This window comes from Rhododendron vialii, chromosome 2a (assembly GCF_030253575.1).
Source record: "Rhododendron vialii isolate Sample 1 chromosome 2a, ASM3025357v1".
NCBI lineage: Eukaryota > Viridiplantae > Streptophyta > Magnoliopsida > Ericales > Ericaceae > Rhododendron > Rhododendron vialii.
The window spans coordinates 31,838,712-31,852,597 of NC_080558.1; the positions used below are offsets into that span (position 1 = coordinate 31,838,712).

At 39.3% G+C, this 13,886-nt stretch overlaps 1 protein-coding gene across 3 annotated transcripts; it reads left to right on the forward strand.

Annotated features, from left to right (window-relative positions):
- Positions 1–297: 297 nt before the first annotated feature.
- LOC131315658 (transcription factor bHLH144) lies at positions 298–11,292 on the forward strand. 3 transcript variants are annotated; one of them, XM_058344841.1, is made up of 4 exons: positions 298–623; positions 3,644–3,785; positions 4,322–4,489; positions 8,136–9,046. In XM_058344841.1, exons 3-4 carry the CDS (start codon positions 4,382–4,384, stop codon positions 8,538–8,540), a joined length of 513 nt encoding a protein of 170 aa, XP_058200824.1. In that variant the 5' UTR covers positions 298–623; positions 3,644–3,785; positions 4,322–4,381; the 3' UTR covers positions 8,541–9,046. The 3 variants fall into 3 exon arrangements, with proteins under 3 accessions (XP_058200824.1, XP_058200823.1, XP_058200822.1); XM_058344840.1 differs by lacking the exons at positions 298–623; positions 3,644–3,785 and adding an exon at positions 11,021–11,292 and having other exon boundaries at positions 4,348–4,489; positions 7,515–8,552; XM_058344839.1 differs by lacking the exons at positions 298–623; positions 3,644–3,785 and having other exon boundaries at positions 4,348–4,489; positions 7,515–9,046.
- The last annotated feature ends 2,594 nt before the right edge of the window (positions 11,293–13,886 follow it).

Below are 13,886 nucleotides of genomic sequence, written 5' to 3' on the forward strand. Positions count from 1 at the left end.
TTAAGAGTAGTGAAAATGTCAAAACTGTTTTTATTGATACAAAAATTCTAATGCACAAAAAACTTATACTATGTATAATATACAAGACTTTTTATGCATTGAAATTTTTACACCAATAAAAACAGTTTTTAACATTTATTAACCATTCTCGATCCAAACACCGCTTTTATTAAATAAAAAATACTAATAATACACTGACTGGTGAGAGCAAAAAGAAACCCATTTTCCTAGAGATTTCGACGAGACGAATGCGCTTTTGTCAAACCTCGTGAGCCCCACCCCAACTTCACGCGTGCTCGATCTAACGGCCTGACTTCCCTCCGCAATACCCGGCCACCCCTTCCATCCAACGGCTCTTATTCTCCCTGTTTGACTCCACCCCCTTCCCTTCCCTTTCCTTTCCTCCTACATCACTCACACATCCCAATAACTCAACCAAATCCATACTCCCACTCTACTTCACCACTCAGATCTCTCTCTCTCTCTCTTATGTAAGTTCAAATAAAGAAACACACACACATACTCTCTCTCTCTCTCTCTCAAATTTTCCTCCCCTATCACCGGAAATCTAGCGAATCAGTCCACGGCTTCGATCGGCGATTCTCTCGGGAATACTAATTTCGGTACTTTCTCCTCCTACTGTTAGCTTTTCAGTATTCACTTGTTATTTGCTTCTACATATATATTTCTTGCGATTATAGCCCTTGATGCTCCAATATCTTTTCTTTTTTTTTCTCTCTTTCTGATTTGTGGAATTTTATTTATTTATTCCCCCACGTGTAGATCTTCGTTAATCTGGCACTAGTGGAGTATTTCATGTCATAATCTGTTTATCGATTAGTCCCAATTTTAGAGATCTTACAGTAATATGTTCAAATATCCTTGATGAGTAACGTATATTTAATATGTCTCATATTCAGGTGTTTTTTGTTCATTGTATGACCTCTCTTTATGCGATTTTGTTTGCATATGATTCAGTTGATTTGGGTTTGGGTTGTCTTATTTTTAACAAATTCAGGGGTTTTTTAAATTCAATAACCCTTTAATTTAACCAAAAAATAAAATAAAAAACAAACACCCGGCTTTAGATCCAATCTTTTGTTATTGTGGGCCAAAGTGAATCTTATCCATACATTCAGTTGTTGGACCCTTCAAGTCAAAGTTGTTAATCCGAGCGTACCGGTTCGACCACTGGAATGGTACGCACCGTGTCTCGTTACGGTTACTGTTTCGGATTCACTGCTATAAATTTTTTTTTTCAACACATTTAGAGCAACCCCAATGGGGATGGAAAATGGGTTGTCATAGTTATTATCCAGCCCTAAATAAAAAATCAGCTTTCCAATGGGGATGGATCCGGGGATGGAAAATAGCTTTGAGTTATATGGGGATGGATATATCCATCCCTAGATGCATCTTTCCATCCCCTCCAGGTCAGCAAATCAACTAATTTACCAGAACAATGGACGGCCGGAGTATACCTGAGTCGCCGGAAAATGACCGGAAAACTTGAACTTCGCCGGAATCTGCAAATCTTGAATCTGGAGGTGAGGAAGCAGGAGATGAGGGGGTACGTGAGGTGGATGACGCTGGCGGGAGTTGGGGTCGAATCTGGAGGTGAATCGGGATGCAAGGGTTTGGATGAGGGTTTGGATCGGCAAGGGATGGATGATCGAGAGAGAGAGAGAGATCGTGTGTGTGTGTGTGCGCGCGGGGGGGGGGGGGGGGGGGCGCTGGAGTGATTTGGGTTTCCGATCAAAACCCATTGGGGTGGGCCTGGCTGCCCGTTGGAGTTTTTTTTTAAAATCTCAATTGAAGTGGACGAGAAGTAAAAAAAATCAGTGTTCTAAAAGGCGGGATTAATTGCCGATTAATGGGCGATTAATCGAAAATATCGGCTGACCGATGAGATTAATGGCTAAAAGGTTGAATTAGGCGGCTAGAAGATTAATCGGACTTTGGCGGCGATTAATAACCGCTTAATTGGTCGGCGTCTAGGCGGCGATAGGCGATTAATTGATTCGTGGGCGATTAATCGGCTAATGGGCGATTAGGCGAGGTAAATCTGAATTTTTAGAAAACGAAGGGGGTAACTGTTATACTCATACCAGGTTATTTAGGGCTTTGAATTACTGTGTTAGGGCTCTCATTCGATTTGGGTTGGGAAGAAACCCAGTCATCGCCTACTGCCGACGCCAGTACATCGACGATCGCCTCTCATCGCCGACGCTAGTCATCGCCGACGCCTTTCATCACCATTCACCGCTATTGCGCCTCATTGTTGACTACTGTAACTCTCGATCCCTCTCTCTTGATCCCCCTCTCTCTTTGTAATCTCTCTCTCTCTAATTTCTTGATCCCCCCCTCTCTGTAGTGAGTAGTATTTTTATTTATTTTTTGACAAAATTTAACACTCGAGTCTAAGTAGCAGAGTAGTATAGTATTGTAAATTTATGGTTTGGACTGTTTGGTGTAGGCCGTAGCCATGTAGACCGGTAGATGTGTAGTAACTAGTAAGTATTGATGGTAGAGAAGATATATCACATCAACTAGAAAAACTGTGATTATTGATAGTAGGGAGGTTGTAGAATATTTTTAAAAAAAAAACCGCCTAATTGCTAAAAGGCGATTAATGGCCGATTAATAGGTCTCGAAGCTTGAAGGTGGTCGGCCGCCCGCCTAGCGCCGAGCGCTTTTTAGAACATTGAAAAAAATTGGGACGGATGTAAATTTTTTTTTTTGCGGAATTAATTTTTCTCAATTATCAGATACCAAAATTATTTTTCAACAGTATTTAAATTAGGGTTAAGAAAGTCGGAGAAAATTAAGGACGAGGAAAATTTTGTTAATTATCCATCCTTTTTTTTACATCTCACCATTGGAGAGAGGTGAGTTCTATTTTACATCCAACTAACTTTTAACCACTTTTTTCATCTAAAATAACTATCCATCCAGTTCCAAAATACATTCCCATTGGGGATGCTCTTATACCTAGTTGTCAAACTTAGTTTTGAATACGAAGCTTCCAAAATACTCCATTGACAAGCTCGAAAATAAAATTTTACATTCAGACCATCTAGAATTACAGTAGGAAATTGGATTTGGACAAAATAAAACTGAAAACGTACTGGAGTACACTAATTCAGGGGTAAGTTAGGCAAAAGTCAAGAAAATGAGGGCTATTTTGTACACATAAATAGAGAAGGTTCAAGACTCTGCAAAATTGCAGACATATGTACTAGATTAGGATATTTGAGAGGATTGGGTACGCTGATGATGACGACATGTGAGTGATCTGAGCCCCACCCAGTAACCCAGGAGATAAGAACGCGTTCATCAGCTTCAGACATTTGATCTATTCCGGCCGGAAAAGGACCGGAATGTGCTAGAACACCCGGTACTTGCCGGAACTAGCCGGGAAATTGTGCGGGACGGAACTGACAAACTGCTGTACCATTTTTTTCCAAAACGGGATGTAGGACCGTACCGGCCGGTACGGTACGGAATTAACAGCTTTGCTTCAAGTAGAACTAATGTGCCAAACTTTCTTATGTTATGATTGTTATTTTTGTGTATATATATTTTTTGGATTAAATGATTAATGGTGGAGTCTGTCTATTCATGGGATTCATTTATCTTGTAGTGTTTGAAAGTTTGAGTGGACATCAGATTATAATTTGGCGCTGAAGGAGTAGATCAACATGCCGTGGACGTCCTCTTTTGTGAATTATAGCAGGAAGTTGGTGGTGTTCTTTCGTGTTATCCTGTAATTATATTTTTTCCTGGTGAGTTGTCTTTCTGTTCTCTCTATTTGCGTTATCCTATAGAAGCATGCAGCTATGTCTTTTTGTTTAATTGGGTAGATTTCGTAATTTGTTACCATACCATCTATATATCGATTTCCATTGCTTGCTTAGTGAAACTCTTACATTCCATACTGTAATCTTGGCTAGTTATTTCAGTTCATGATAAATTGGCTTGTCTCTTTGGGTTCAATGCTTTGATTTTATTTCTGGTTTTATTAGAAACTGGTAGGTTTTACAGCTTCCATTACTGGTTGATGCATTGTCGCTATCTCTGCTTGATTAGTGAGAGTCCACGGGTGGAAATATTTGAAGACGGAGTAAAGTTGTATTAAATTGCTTTTTTAGTTCAATCTTACGATGGTCTGAATTGCAGTCACAGTGTAGGTTACAGGTGTCAATTTCTGTTGCTCTATTTTCTGTGCTGACCAATTCATGGTTATAGAAAATTAATGGACTTTTGTAGGATGGTACAATCTTTCGGAGTGCTAATGTGGTTTATGTTCTTGTTGGTATAGGACGTAAAGGTTTTCTGTGATCGTAGCACTTCCTTTTTAACAACGGTTGGTAGAGTGAGAATGTTCATTGCAGTCGCATCAAATAGATATCGAGCTGTAAAGGAAGGTGGGAGGGTTAGGATGAGTGTTGGGATAATTGCGTATTACCAACAGATGCAAGTTTGCCAGGTAAAACTGTTACTTGTCTACCTTCAGTATTTATTGCCATTGTTGGAATTTCTCATGCGTCAACCATGGATTTTCAATCGAAATACCTTTCATTCTGTTTTCCCAGTACCTTGGGGCTTGTTTCTTATACCTTTGAATGTCTACCACTTTTCAAATTTTGGAAAAAGAAATTTCATGCAAAGTAGTTTGTAATGCATGTTTGAAGATATTTTCTGATGGCACCTGTTGGAGTTTGTCCCATATTGGTTAACTATCTACTCCGAAATTAGTATGTGAGCCTGGGCGGCGTCTCCACTCATTGTCAATTGGTATTGAGTTGGATGCTTTAACAACACCTATCATTCTCTTTGGAATTGTTTGTATGGGATACCTGTGTTTTACAATAATGGATGTGATTTTGATTTTTCATCATCATTCACAGTTCTTAGTCACTTTTGGCTTGCCTGCATATAATTGTGTGTTTGTCTCTACATTTTGCATAATATAGCAGACTAATAAGCTTAGTAATTCATGGACACCTGGAAAGAAGGCAGGAAACACAAGAAGAAACTGGAACTGAAAATATAATATGTACATAGCACCTTGTTTCTTGAAAGAATTAAAATCAGAACCTATCTAACGTGCTATATGTCCACTAGATTATTCGTGCAATGGGTTTTTTTCAACTTCCTATGCTAGTAGCTGTGTATGACATTATTGACTTATAGAAATCTGTATGTCATTGGATCTATTATTCAATTTTATACTTTGTGAATTTGTGCCACCCAACAAATTAGCAGGTGCATACGTATAATCTATGAAGCACCGTCCTTCCTAGAGATTGCCATATCCGTGTCCTACATGATGGGACACGACGACACGCCGGGGACACCAAAAAATGTATGGGACGCGCCAAGTCGCGTGTCCACCAAAGTTAATTATTTTTTCCCAGGGGGACATAATGGGGGTCAAATATAATTTTTTTAGAAAATTAGAGGCCGGCCCCCTTTTTTAGGTTTGGTTTTATCCCGACCCTAAATATTTTTTCCGAACCTATCCAGGTTCGGTTATGTTGCGTAATAACCTTTCTACCCCAACTCCAACCTAGACGAAGAAATGTCACCACCACCGGTACCCACGCTCCACACTGTCCGCTCCCTCCTCAGGATCTCACAACCACCACCGACACCAGGTTCTCGTTCAAGAACGAATCGTTCGACGGCAACATCGTGAAGTTGAACTCGTCTTCTTCTCTCATTCTCAGTACCCTCCATGCCATCACTATCCTCCTTCCTCTTCATCTCTAATTGCACAATTGCTTGGAGGAATTTTTCACCGGCGGAATTCGTCGAATTCAACTCGTCTTCTTCTCTCATTCTCAGTACCGTCCATGCCATCACTATCCTCCTTCCTCTTCATCTCTGATTGCACAATTGCTTGGAGGAATTCTTTGCCGGCGGAATTCGTCGAATTCATTGGCAAGTTCTCCGATTGCGCAATTTCTTGGAGGAATTCGTTGCCGGAGACGAAATCAGATCGGTGCCACAGAAGTGAAGAAAGAAGTTGCACTTCAGAACCATCAAGTGGGGAAGGATTCAGAGAGAAATTTGGAACAAGATTGTTTCAAAAACTGCATAAGTCCTTGACATTACGGGTAGGTGTCCGCCACCACAATAGAGATTTGGGATTATCAACTACATTTTTTTGGGGTAATTAATTATCAACTACTTGTCTATACTGCTATCTGAAAGTTGGAAACTTGCCATCGTTGTTCGGGGAGGTGTTTGTTTGATGATCTGAATGTTTCTAAACTCTAATTTTCCCTTTATTCTATTGTTAGAAATGATATTTTTGTATGCGAACTATGCATTTAGCGCGTGGTGGGGCTATGAGAACTATATATGAATTGTGTGTGTTGGGGCTATGTGAACTGTATATTTTAGTGTGTGATGAGTCTATGTGAACCGTGTATTTTCGGTTATGTGAACTATGTGATGAGCTATGTGGACCAGTGTTCTAAAACAAGGTATTCCTCGTTGAGTACTCGCTCCAAGGTGCCTGGCCAAGGTGACTAATCCCTACTCGGTGGGCATTACTCGCCGACTAATGCTGAGTACTAGCTCCAAGGTGCCTAGCCGAGCGAGTACCGAGTAGCGAGATATAGAACACTGATGTGAACTGTGTATTGGGGCTATGTGAACTGTGTATTTTAATGTGCGGTGAGGCTATGAGGACTGTGTATTTTTCAGTTTTCACAGGCAGTTCACATAACCAGTTCTCTTAGCCAATTCTCATAGAGACAGTTCTCATAGACAAGGGTATTTTTTTCCGAATTAATATGGGTCAGGACTATTTTAAAAAGATTGGGTAGAAATAATATATCTAGGGTTGGGATGAAACCAAAGCTAAAAAAAGGGACCCGCGTCTAAAAACCCCAAAATTTAAAATTATTGGGAAAATTTTGTGCTACTTCAGATATTTTTTGGTTAAAAGCGTATATGATGTATGTTTGATGCTTGTTTATACATATATTGATGCTTCATACTTCTTCATATAACTATGATTCCACTCGTTTAAATTAAATATTTTTTATTTGTTTTTGCCTTGTCCTCTAACTCTTCAGTGTGCCCATTCTTTTAGAAATCTCTTGTCCGTTTCTGTATCCGATTGTCCATGTTTGTATCCCATGCTGCATAGTGCGTATAATTGAGTCTATCTTTTCCCAAGTATGCAAAGCATACTTAAATGAAATTTCACTTGATTGCTAGTATGTGCTATTGGTAATTTTTATGTTTGAACTGTGCAGGGATCTAGGCTTGGGGTTTCCCATTAATGAAGTGATAAGTTAGAAAATGGAATATACTACTGTTGAATTAGGCTGTATGGTGCTCCTTTTTTATTTGTTGATCTGTAATTGCTAGATTTCATTTCATGTTCTGAACCGTTTTAAAATTTGTCTACCAACCTATGTAATTTGATTTATCTAGTTTGTTACATTGGACGTGCTGGTATGATTAGTACTGATGCCTTATAATTTGCTTTGCAGGCTGAATATTTCCGTCAGTTGCTTAAACCTGTAACGTAGTCTAGTGTAGTAAAGACCTTGGGAGATTGGGATTTTGCTTCCCTGTAGCTGTGACCGCACATTGGAAGGCAGTAACGTCTACAAAGCCTTGGTTCAAATAGTGGTTAAATTGGACGGCCGTACTGTGATGGAAACTCATTAAGCGTGCTTTTTAGTCGTCTCGGTTTTCACTCCTTTAGGAACTTCCATTAAATTAAAGTTGAAATTGACATTCACTGTCTCAAAAGCCACAGTTATACCTTTTGGTAAATTTACTTATTCGAAGGACCAATGCAGAGTGACCAGCGATTATTCCCTCAAAATCCTGTGTTTCCCCATTCAAATCAAGTGTGTGATAGCTACATGTTTAATGCTCATAATGAATCTGTGCTTGGGGGGACGATTTTACCGACTGGTCTAAAGCATTCAGGGCCTCTCCATGGAGTTGAATTTCAACCCTCTGAGGTCTGCCCGAAGAATTTCATCATCTTTGACCAAACACAGAACAGAAGCCAAATCATGTTTCACCCAGCAATTGCTCCCAAATTCTGTTATCCGGGTTTTAATGTCCATTCATCTTACGCTCATAACAATGTTGAGCAGGAAGAGAATATCGAGAAAGAGAATCCTTCTTCCCTTAGAGAAGATTCAGATGACATCAATGCATTATTGGACTCAGAAGATTACGAACAAGGCGACGAGGATGAGGTTAGTACAGCTCGAACACAGGGAAATTATGGAAGTGATTCCTCTGATTCTTGCTCTTCATATGGTTCGAAACCCAAAAAGAGCAAGCTGCCCCCTTCTCAGAAGTCTTCTGGTGGAAGCAGTTGTAACAATGAAAGGAAGAGGCAGAAAATGAGGAAGATGGTGAAGGTTCTTCGCGGGATTGTACCTGGTGGCAGTAACCGAATGAATACTGCTGCTGTTCTTGATGAAGCTGTCAGGTACCTAAAGTCCCTCAAGGTAGAAGCGCAGAAGCTTGGAGTTGCAAACCTGAATAATTAAAGCTCTGATCTGGTAACAAAGATTCAAACTCTCTCTCTCTCTCTCTCTGAGGTTGGCTTGCTAGTATTCTACACATTGCCATGTGATAATCATAATGCTATGTTACCCAGAATCTTAACACAAAAATACTGAGAAAGTGGTATGTATGGCGTGTAAACATTATAAGTTTGTGATGTGAATCTCAAACTGAATGAATCTGATCCATAGAGGCCACTTTTTCCATGTTTTCTGGAGAACAAATTCTGGGAATATAGTATTGTTGCAAGTAAAGATAGTCTATGGTTCTCTTAATCCCTAGATTTCAAATGCTTCCGGGCGGTATAGCTGTCTCTTTGGGTGCAAAAGTAAATTTGTTGTGGTATGGTTTATTCTTGCTTTATGTAGGAAGGGTGAGAGTTGAGGTGTAATAAGTGGAGTAATACTCTCCAAGACTTGCTGGATATTGTGTAACTTCATTTCTGCTTTTTTCACTTCCATTTCTATGAATGTAATGACTTCTTAGTTAACAGATGCATTCACCTCTTTATAGCTGATTTTTACTGCTTCTACGTAGTAGTTAGTGGCAAAGTATCTGAAACTTCTTGAACGTGTGTTACTGAAAATCCTTGTGGATTCCTCGACATGTAATAACTAAAATCCTATAGGCATGAGATCGAACAGTTCAGCTGACACTCAGCCTTTTGAACCTGCCAACATTTCCCATCTGACGAATCTCTTAATTGTAAATATTTTTGGTAGTTTTCAAAATGCAAAACTTATGCTGTCTAAATAAATATATTTCGGAACGTATATGAGAGACACGACTACTCAACATTTTAGATTACGTTGGTATGGTAACTTTTATTTCGTGAAGTACAATTTAGGGCTGTCCATGGTTGGATTTTTTCGGATCCTAGCTGGGTTGGACCCGACCCAACTTTATTTGGGATTTTGGCTGGGTTGGACCCGACCCTACTTTATTTGGATTGTTCAAATGGCCACCCGAGCCCGACTGAAATACTTGTCCGGTTCCAACCTGAATGAGTGCTGATTGGTTCTGGTCAGGTTCGGTCGAATGACAGGTTGTACAAAATCATAAATGCAGTCATAGATCTAGAATTAGAAATGACAATAACGATTCACAGCAAAATATTACAAAATCACGATTCATGGTAACAAATCTACAAACCTTTTTTTTTTCTGAAAATCAAACTTTTGATTCCAAAATTATTCTCCTAGTTCCAACCCTAATAAAAGCAGAACAACAATGTAAACTAAGTGTTTTGTTCTTCCACAGATCTACAAAATACGAACCTTTTGTTCTACAGAGGAACGATGTGAACCTTTGTTCTTCTCCTTCTAAAAACCTTTGTTCTTCTACGAATCTGCAAACCTTTGTTCTTCTCCTTCTCGACAATTGGGAACGATTGCGACGGGTATGTTGTTGAGGACAAGGTGGAGACGACGCCGTAGCCAGCGGAGGAGTGGTGGGGAAGCTGGCGGAGGGTGTGGTGGCGGGCATTTGGGAGGAGAAAGAGAATTGGACGGTGGGAGGAGTAGGTCTGAGAAGGAGAAGAAGGAACTTGACACTAAAATTATCTGGACTCCGGAGTATGCTCAAGCTAGCTTCCCAAGCAAGACGCGTACCTTATCAAGCATATTGACTATACTCTTCTTGGCAGTCTCCGTATATCTGAATCATCAGAAATGGAAGCTCCAAGATTCCACTATCTAGCTTTGATATCTGTGGGGTTTATGGTTATACATACCGCATAGACTACTCCTTTCTAGATTCAACCGCTTCTTCATCAGTCTCCCTCCCTAAAATGGCGAGATAAATACCATACCATATGTCACTTGGGAGATGCTGCAAGAGAAAATATCACAAATTTAATCAGTTTCGAATGCTTGACAAAAACCTGCCTGATCAAGGCCTTTACTGTCACCAATGGGTGTTACTAAATTTGAACCATGCATCTACGAAAACATAATGCATGTAATTAGGTCCAGGGGACAAATAGTAGTGACAGCAAAAAACGACCGAGCCAAAGTTCAAATGGGCAGCTCAGTTCACCTTCTTAGCAACAAAAAGTAAAGAAAAAAAACTTCCATTAGCATGTTATATTACCAAAAGTTTAGGCTGCTAGGATGGAGATGTATTGTATAGGCAGGTTTCTGTTTAGTCGATTAGGGGATGTTTCTGAAATAAGGTTTCTATTTCTGCCTTGTTTGAGGTGCTTAAATGTAGAAATTGTTTTCTGTGGAACAGAATTGGTGTTGGGGTCTTGAGTTTCAAAATGTTTCATGTTTGGTATTCCAATTCCCAAGTAACTTCACTTTAGGGATTTGGGATTTCAAGCAACACTCTAGGGCTGTGTATGGTTTGAGAATATATGCAGGGATCGTGGACAAAACTTTATTCAACATACCTACTTTTTTTTTGTCATCATTTTGCCGTTATTTTCTTTTTGTTCACAAATCTCCCAGTGAAATTTTAACAGGTCCAAGTGGTTCAACAATATTGTTATTGTGTTACCAAAAGGTGAAATCAAAATATTCTATTTTACCGAAAAAGTGTGCTGATATGAACCCAATGAGTGGGTCAAGTGAGAGCATGACAGCAACGGCCTACCCTTTCAAGCTCATAGGATCGACTCTTCGTCAGCAAAAACTCCTTGGGGTCACACAAGGTTTGTCCAGTTGTTACCTTCGGGGCTTGAGAATTGATCGAGGTGTGAGTAAATTAGTCTAAACTCCCGCTTATGATGCAAAAGTGCTGGGTTGTTGAAAAGATTTTACGGTGCCTTGTGCATTTTGGGAGGGAGGTAGGCAAGGTGACCGTGTTGCCCTAAACAAATTACCAACCGATACTGAATTACTACTCTGTCAAAGTGATAATAGCGCTCATCACTGGCTGTATTATTTAATCTGTAAATATTTAACTTTGCACCCAAAGATTGATTGCCAACATTATGGCATTGAACATGAACAAATGGAAACTTTAAAAAAAAACGTAAAAGCAGAATCAGCTGCAATCGTTTTTCATCTGAACTTGTTAATTGTTACTCCCTCAGTCCTTTATTTATTGTCCAATATTCCATTTTGGGTTGTTCCTTAATAAGTGTCCATTTTGTAAAGTTAGTGGATAAAAGTTGGTATATTGTCTATTTTGTCCCTAAAAGTAGATTTCATTTTGAAAAGTTAGTGGATAAAAGAGTAATGATGATAGGTAAGTAGGGAAAGTGGAGGAAAAAGTTGATGTGAAAGGCATAATGATGATGTCTTTTTAATAAGTTAGAGTTACGAAGCAGGACACTTAAAAAGGGACAGAGGGAGTAGTAAATTATAGCAACAAGAAATGAAAATCAAACACAAATCATGCTTTTTGAGGGAGATCTTAAGATTGTACTAATAGAAGATCAAAACAGTTAACAACAAATCCTAATCCCATTTCTTCACGGGGTTAAAGTCTAACCACATTTGTCCAATCTAAGTTGGTAGAGTACCAACCTCCCTGCGTTTGTTTTCTTATATTGTTGTCGCTACTATCCACAATGGCCTAATCAAAATTGGATAACCAAAAGTTTTCACATCATCTTTTAGTTATCCATTGAAGGGATTGTTAAGATTAGCAATGCAGAGGTTCGCAATGGCAAAAACCAAATTGGATAACCAAACTTACCGCATCACCTTTTTCAAATACAAAAAAAAATCTAAAAACTCAAACATGACAACAGTTTTTTTTTTAAATAGTTTTCAACCTAATAAAAACTGTTTATTAGAAATACAAAATAATTTTTCAAAAACACCTTTAAAAAAATAGTTTTTGTAGTTTGAAAAAGCCAGTTTCTAGCCCAGCGCTTGGCACTCACACCCCAGCGCTGAGGTTAAATCCTACTTCTGAGAGTGCTAACTGCTACCGAAATCTCATCATCACCCTACTAAGCATACTCTACTAAGCATGCTGACTGATCTGATCAAGAACCAGACTAACATAGACGCTCCTCCACTATTTTTCCTCTATAAATACAAGATTTGAGAGACTTGAAGAGATACATAATCCCTTTTGACATACTTGGGAAAAATCTTGATTTTTGAAGAAAATTGTGAGAAAAATTCACTTTTAGTGAGAAAAATATCCAAAATTTTGGTTTTCACTCCATCCCATCACCCCAAAACTCCACTCTAAAATTATTTCCCACCACTTTTCAATTCAAACCACCTCTTAAACTACTTTTCAATTCAAACCACCTCTTAAACCACTCAAACCAAGCTTCAAAGCCTTGATCAAGCATCCAAAAAGGTCGGAAACAATCTATATTCTTGGTTTCTGTTATTCTGAGGAAGCCAAGGGGCATAAGGCAGTGTTACGTACTGGCTAGTGCACCCACAAGCCTTAGTTGCAAAAATGTAGCTTGCAAATGCCCAGCGCTTAATATTCCTTCCCCAGCGCTGGGATTCTTCTCTTAGACTTACTGATCCCCTCAATATCAGTGGAGTTCAGGGATTCTACTATTTGCTTTTAGCATTTAATTATTCATTTCTAGTACTGCTTCTTACTTTTAGGAATATGTCAAAGAAGTCATAAAAACCCTAAAAACCCTTTTTCAGCATATGTACTGCTTAGTCCACTGTTTGGATAGCCAAAACTTGTTTTCACAAGTGTTCTTTGAACAGAAGCCCAAGGCTGGGTATATAATCCTCAGTGTTGGACTTCTTTCTATATTTTCCTTAATTTTAATAGTCTGTGTACATACTGTTTCTCTACTACATAGTCATTTCATTTTAAACTGTACACTTTGCACATGCCTACACCCTACATGTTAATTGTTTAAATGTCAAGAGTATAAACATTTTTAAAATCCTACAAGCATTTAGTAGAGATCTCATGGTGATGACGGACATAAAATCCATTCTCTCTCGTAACCTGGCTCCCAAACCCAAGATCTCATGGTGACGATGGACATAAAACCCATTGTAACCGAGCCCTTTTCAAACTGAAAATCAAGCTCAAACATCATTTTTAAGTTCAAGGTTTCTCGGGTGGCAAACCATTTACAAAAACCCGGGTGGCAACTCCGAACCCTGCACACAGCACGACACACCCCGGAGGTGGTAGCCCATAAGAACCCCATGTTGTACTGATTGTCGTTAGTGACAAAATGGGCCGGAGGGGCACGACCGACACTAAGATCATCGAAGAGATGAGATTGATCAAGCATGGTGATATCGTTGAATGACCCATACATGCCAAATAAAGTATGCCAAATCCACGAATCATACAATGCAACTACTTCAAGTATGAGAGTGGGTTTTTCGACGTGACTAGTGAAGAAGCCATGGTAAGCAGTTGGACATTTGTCCCAC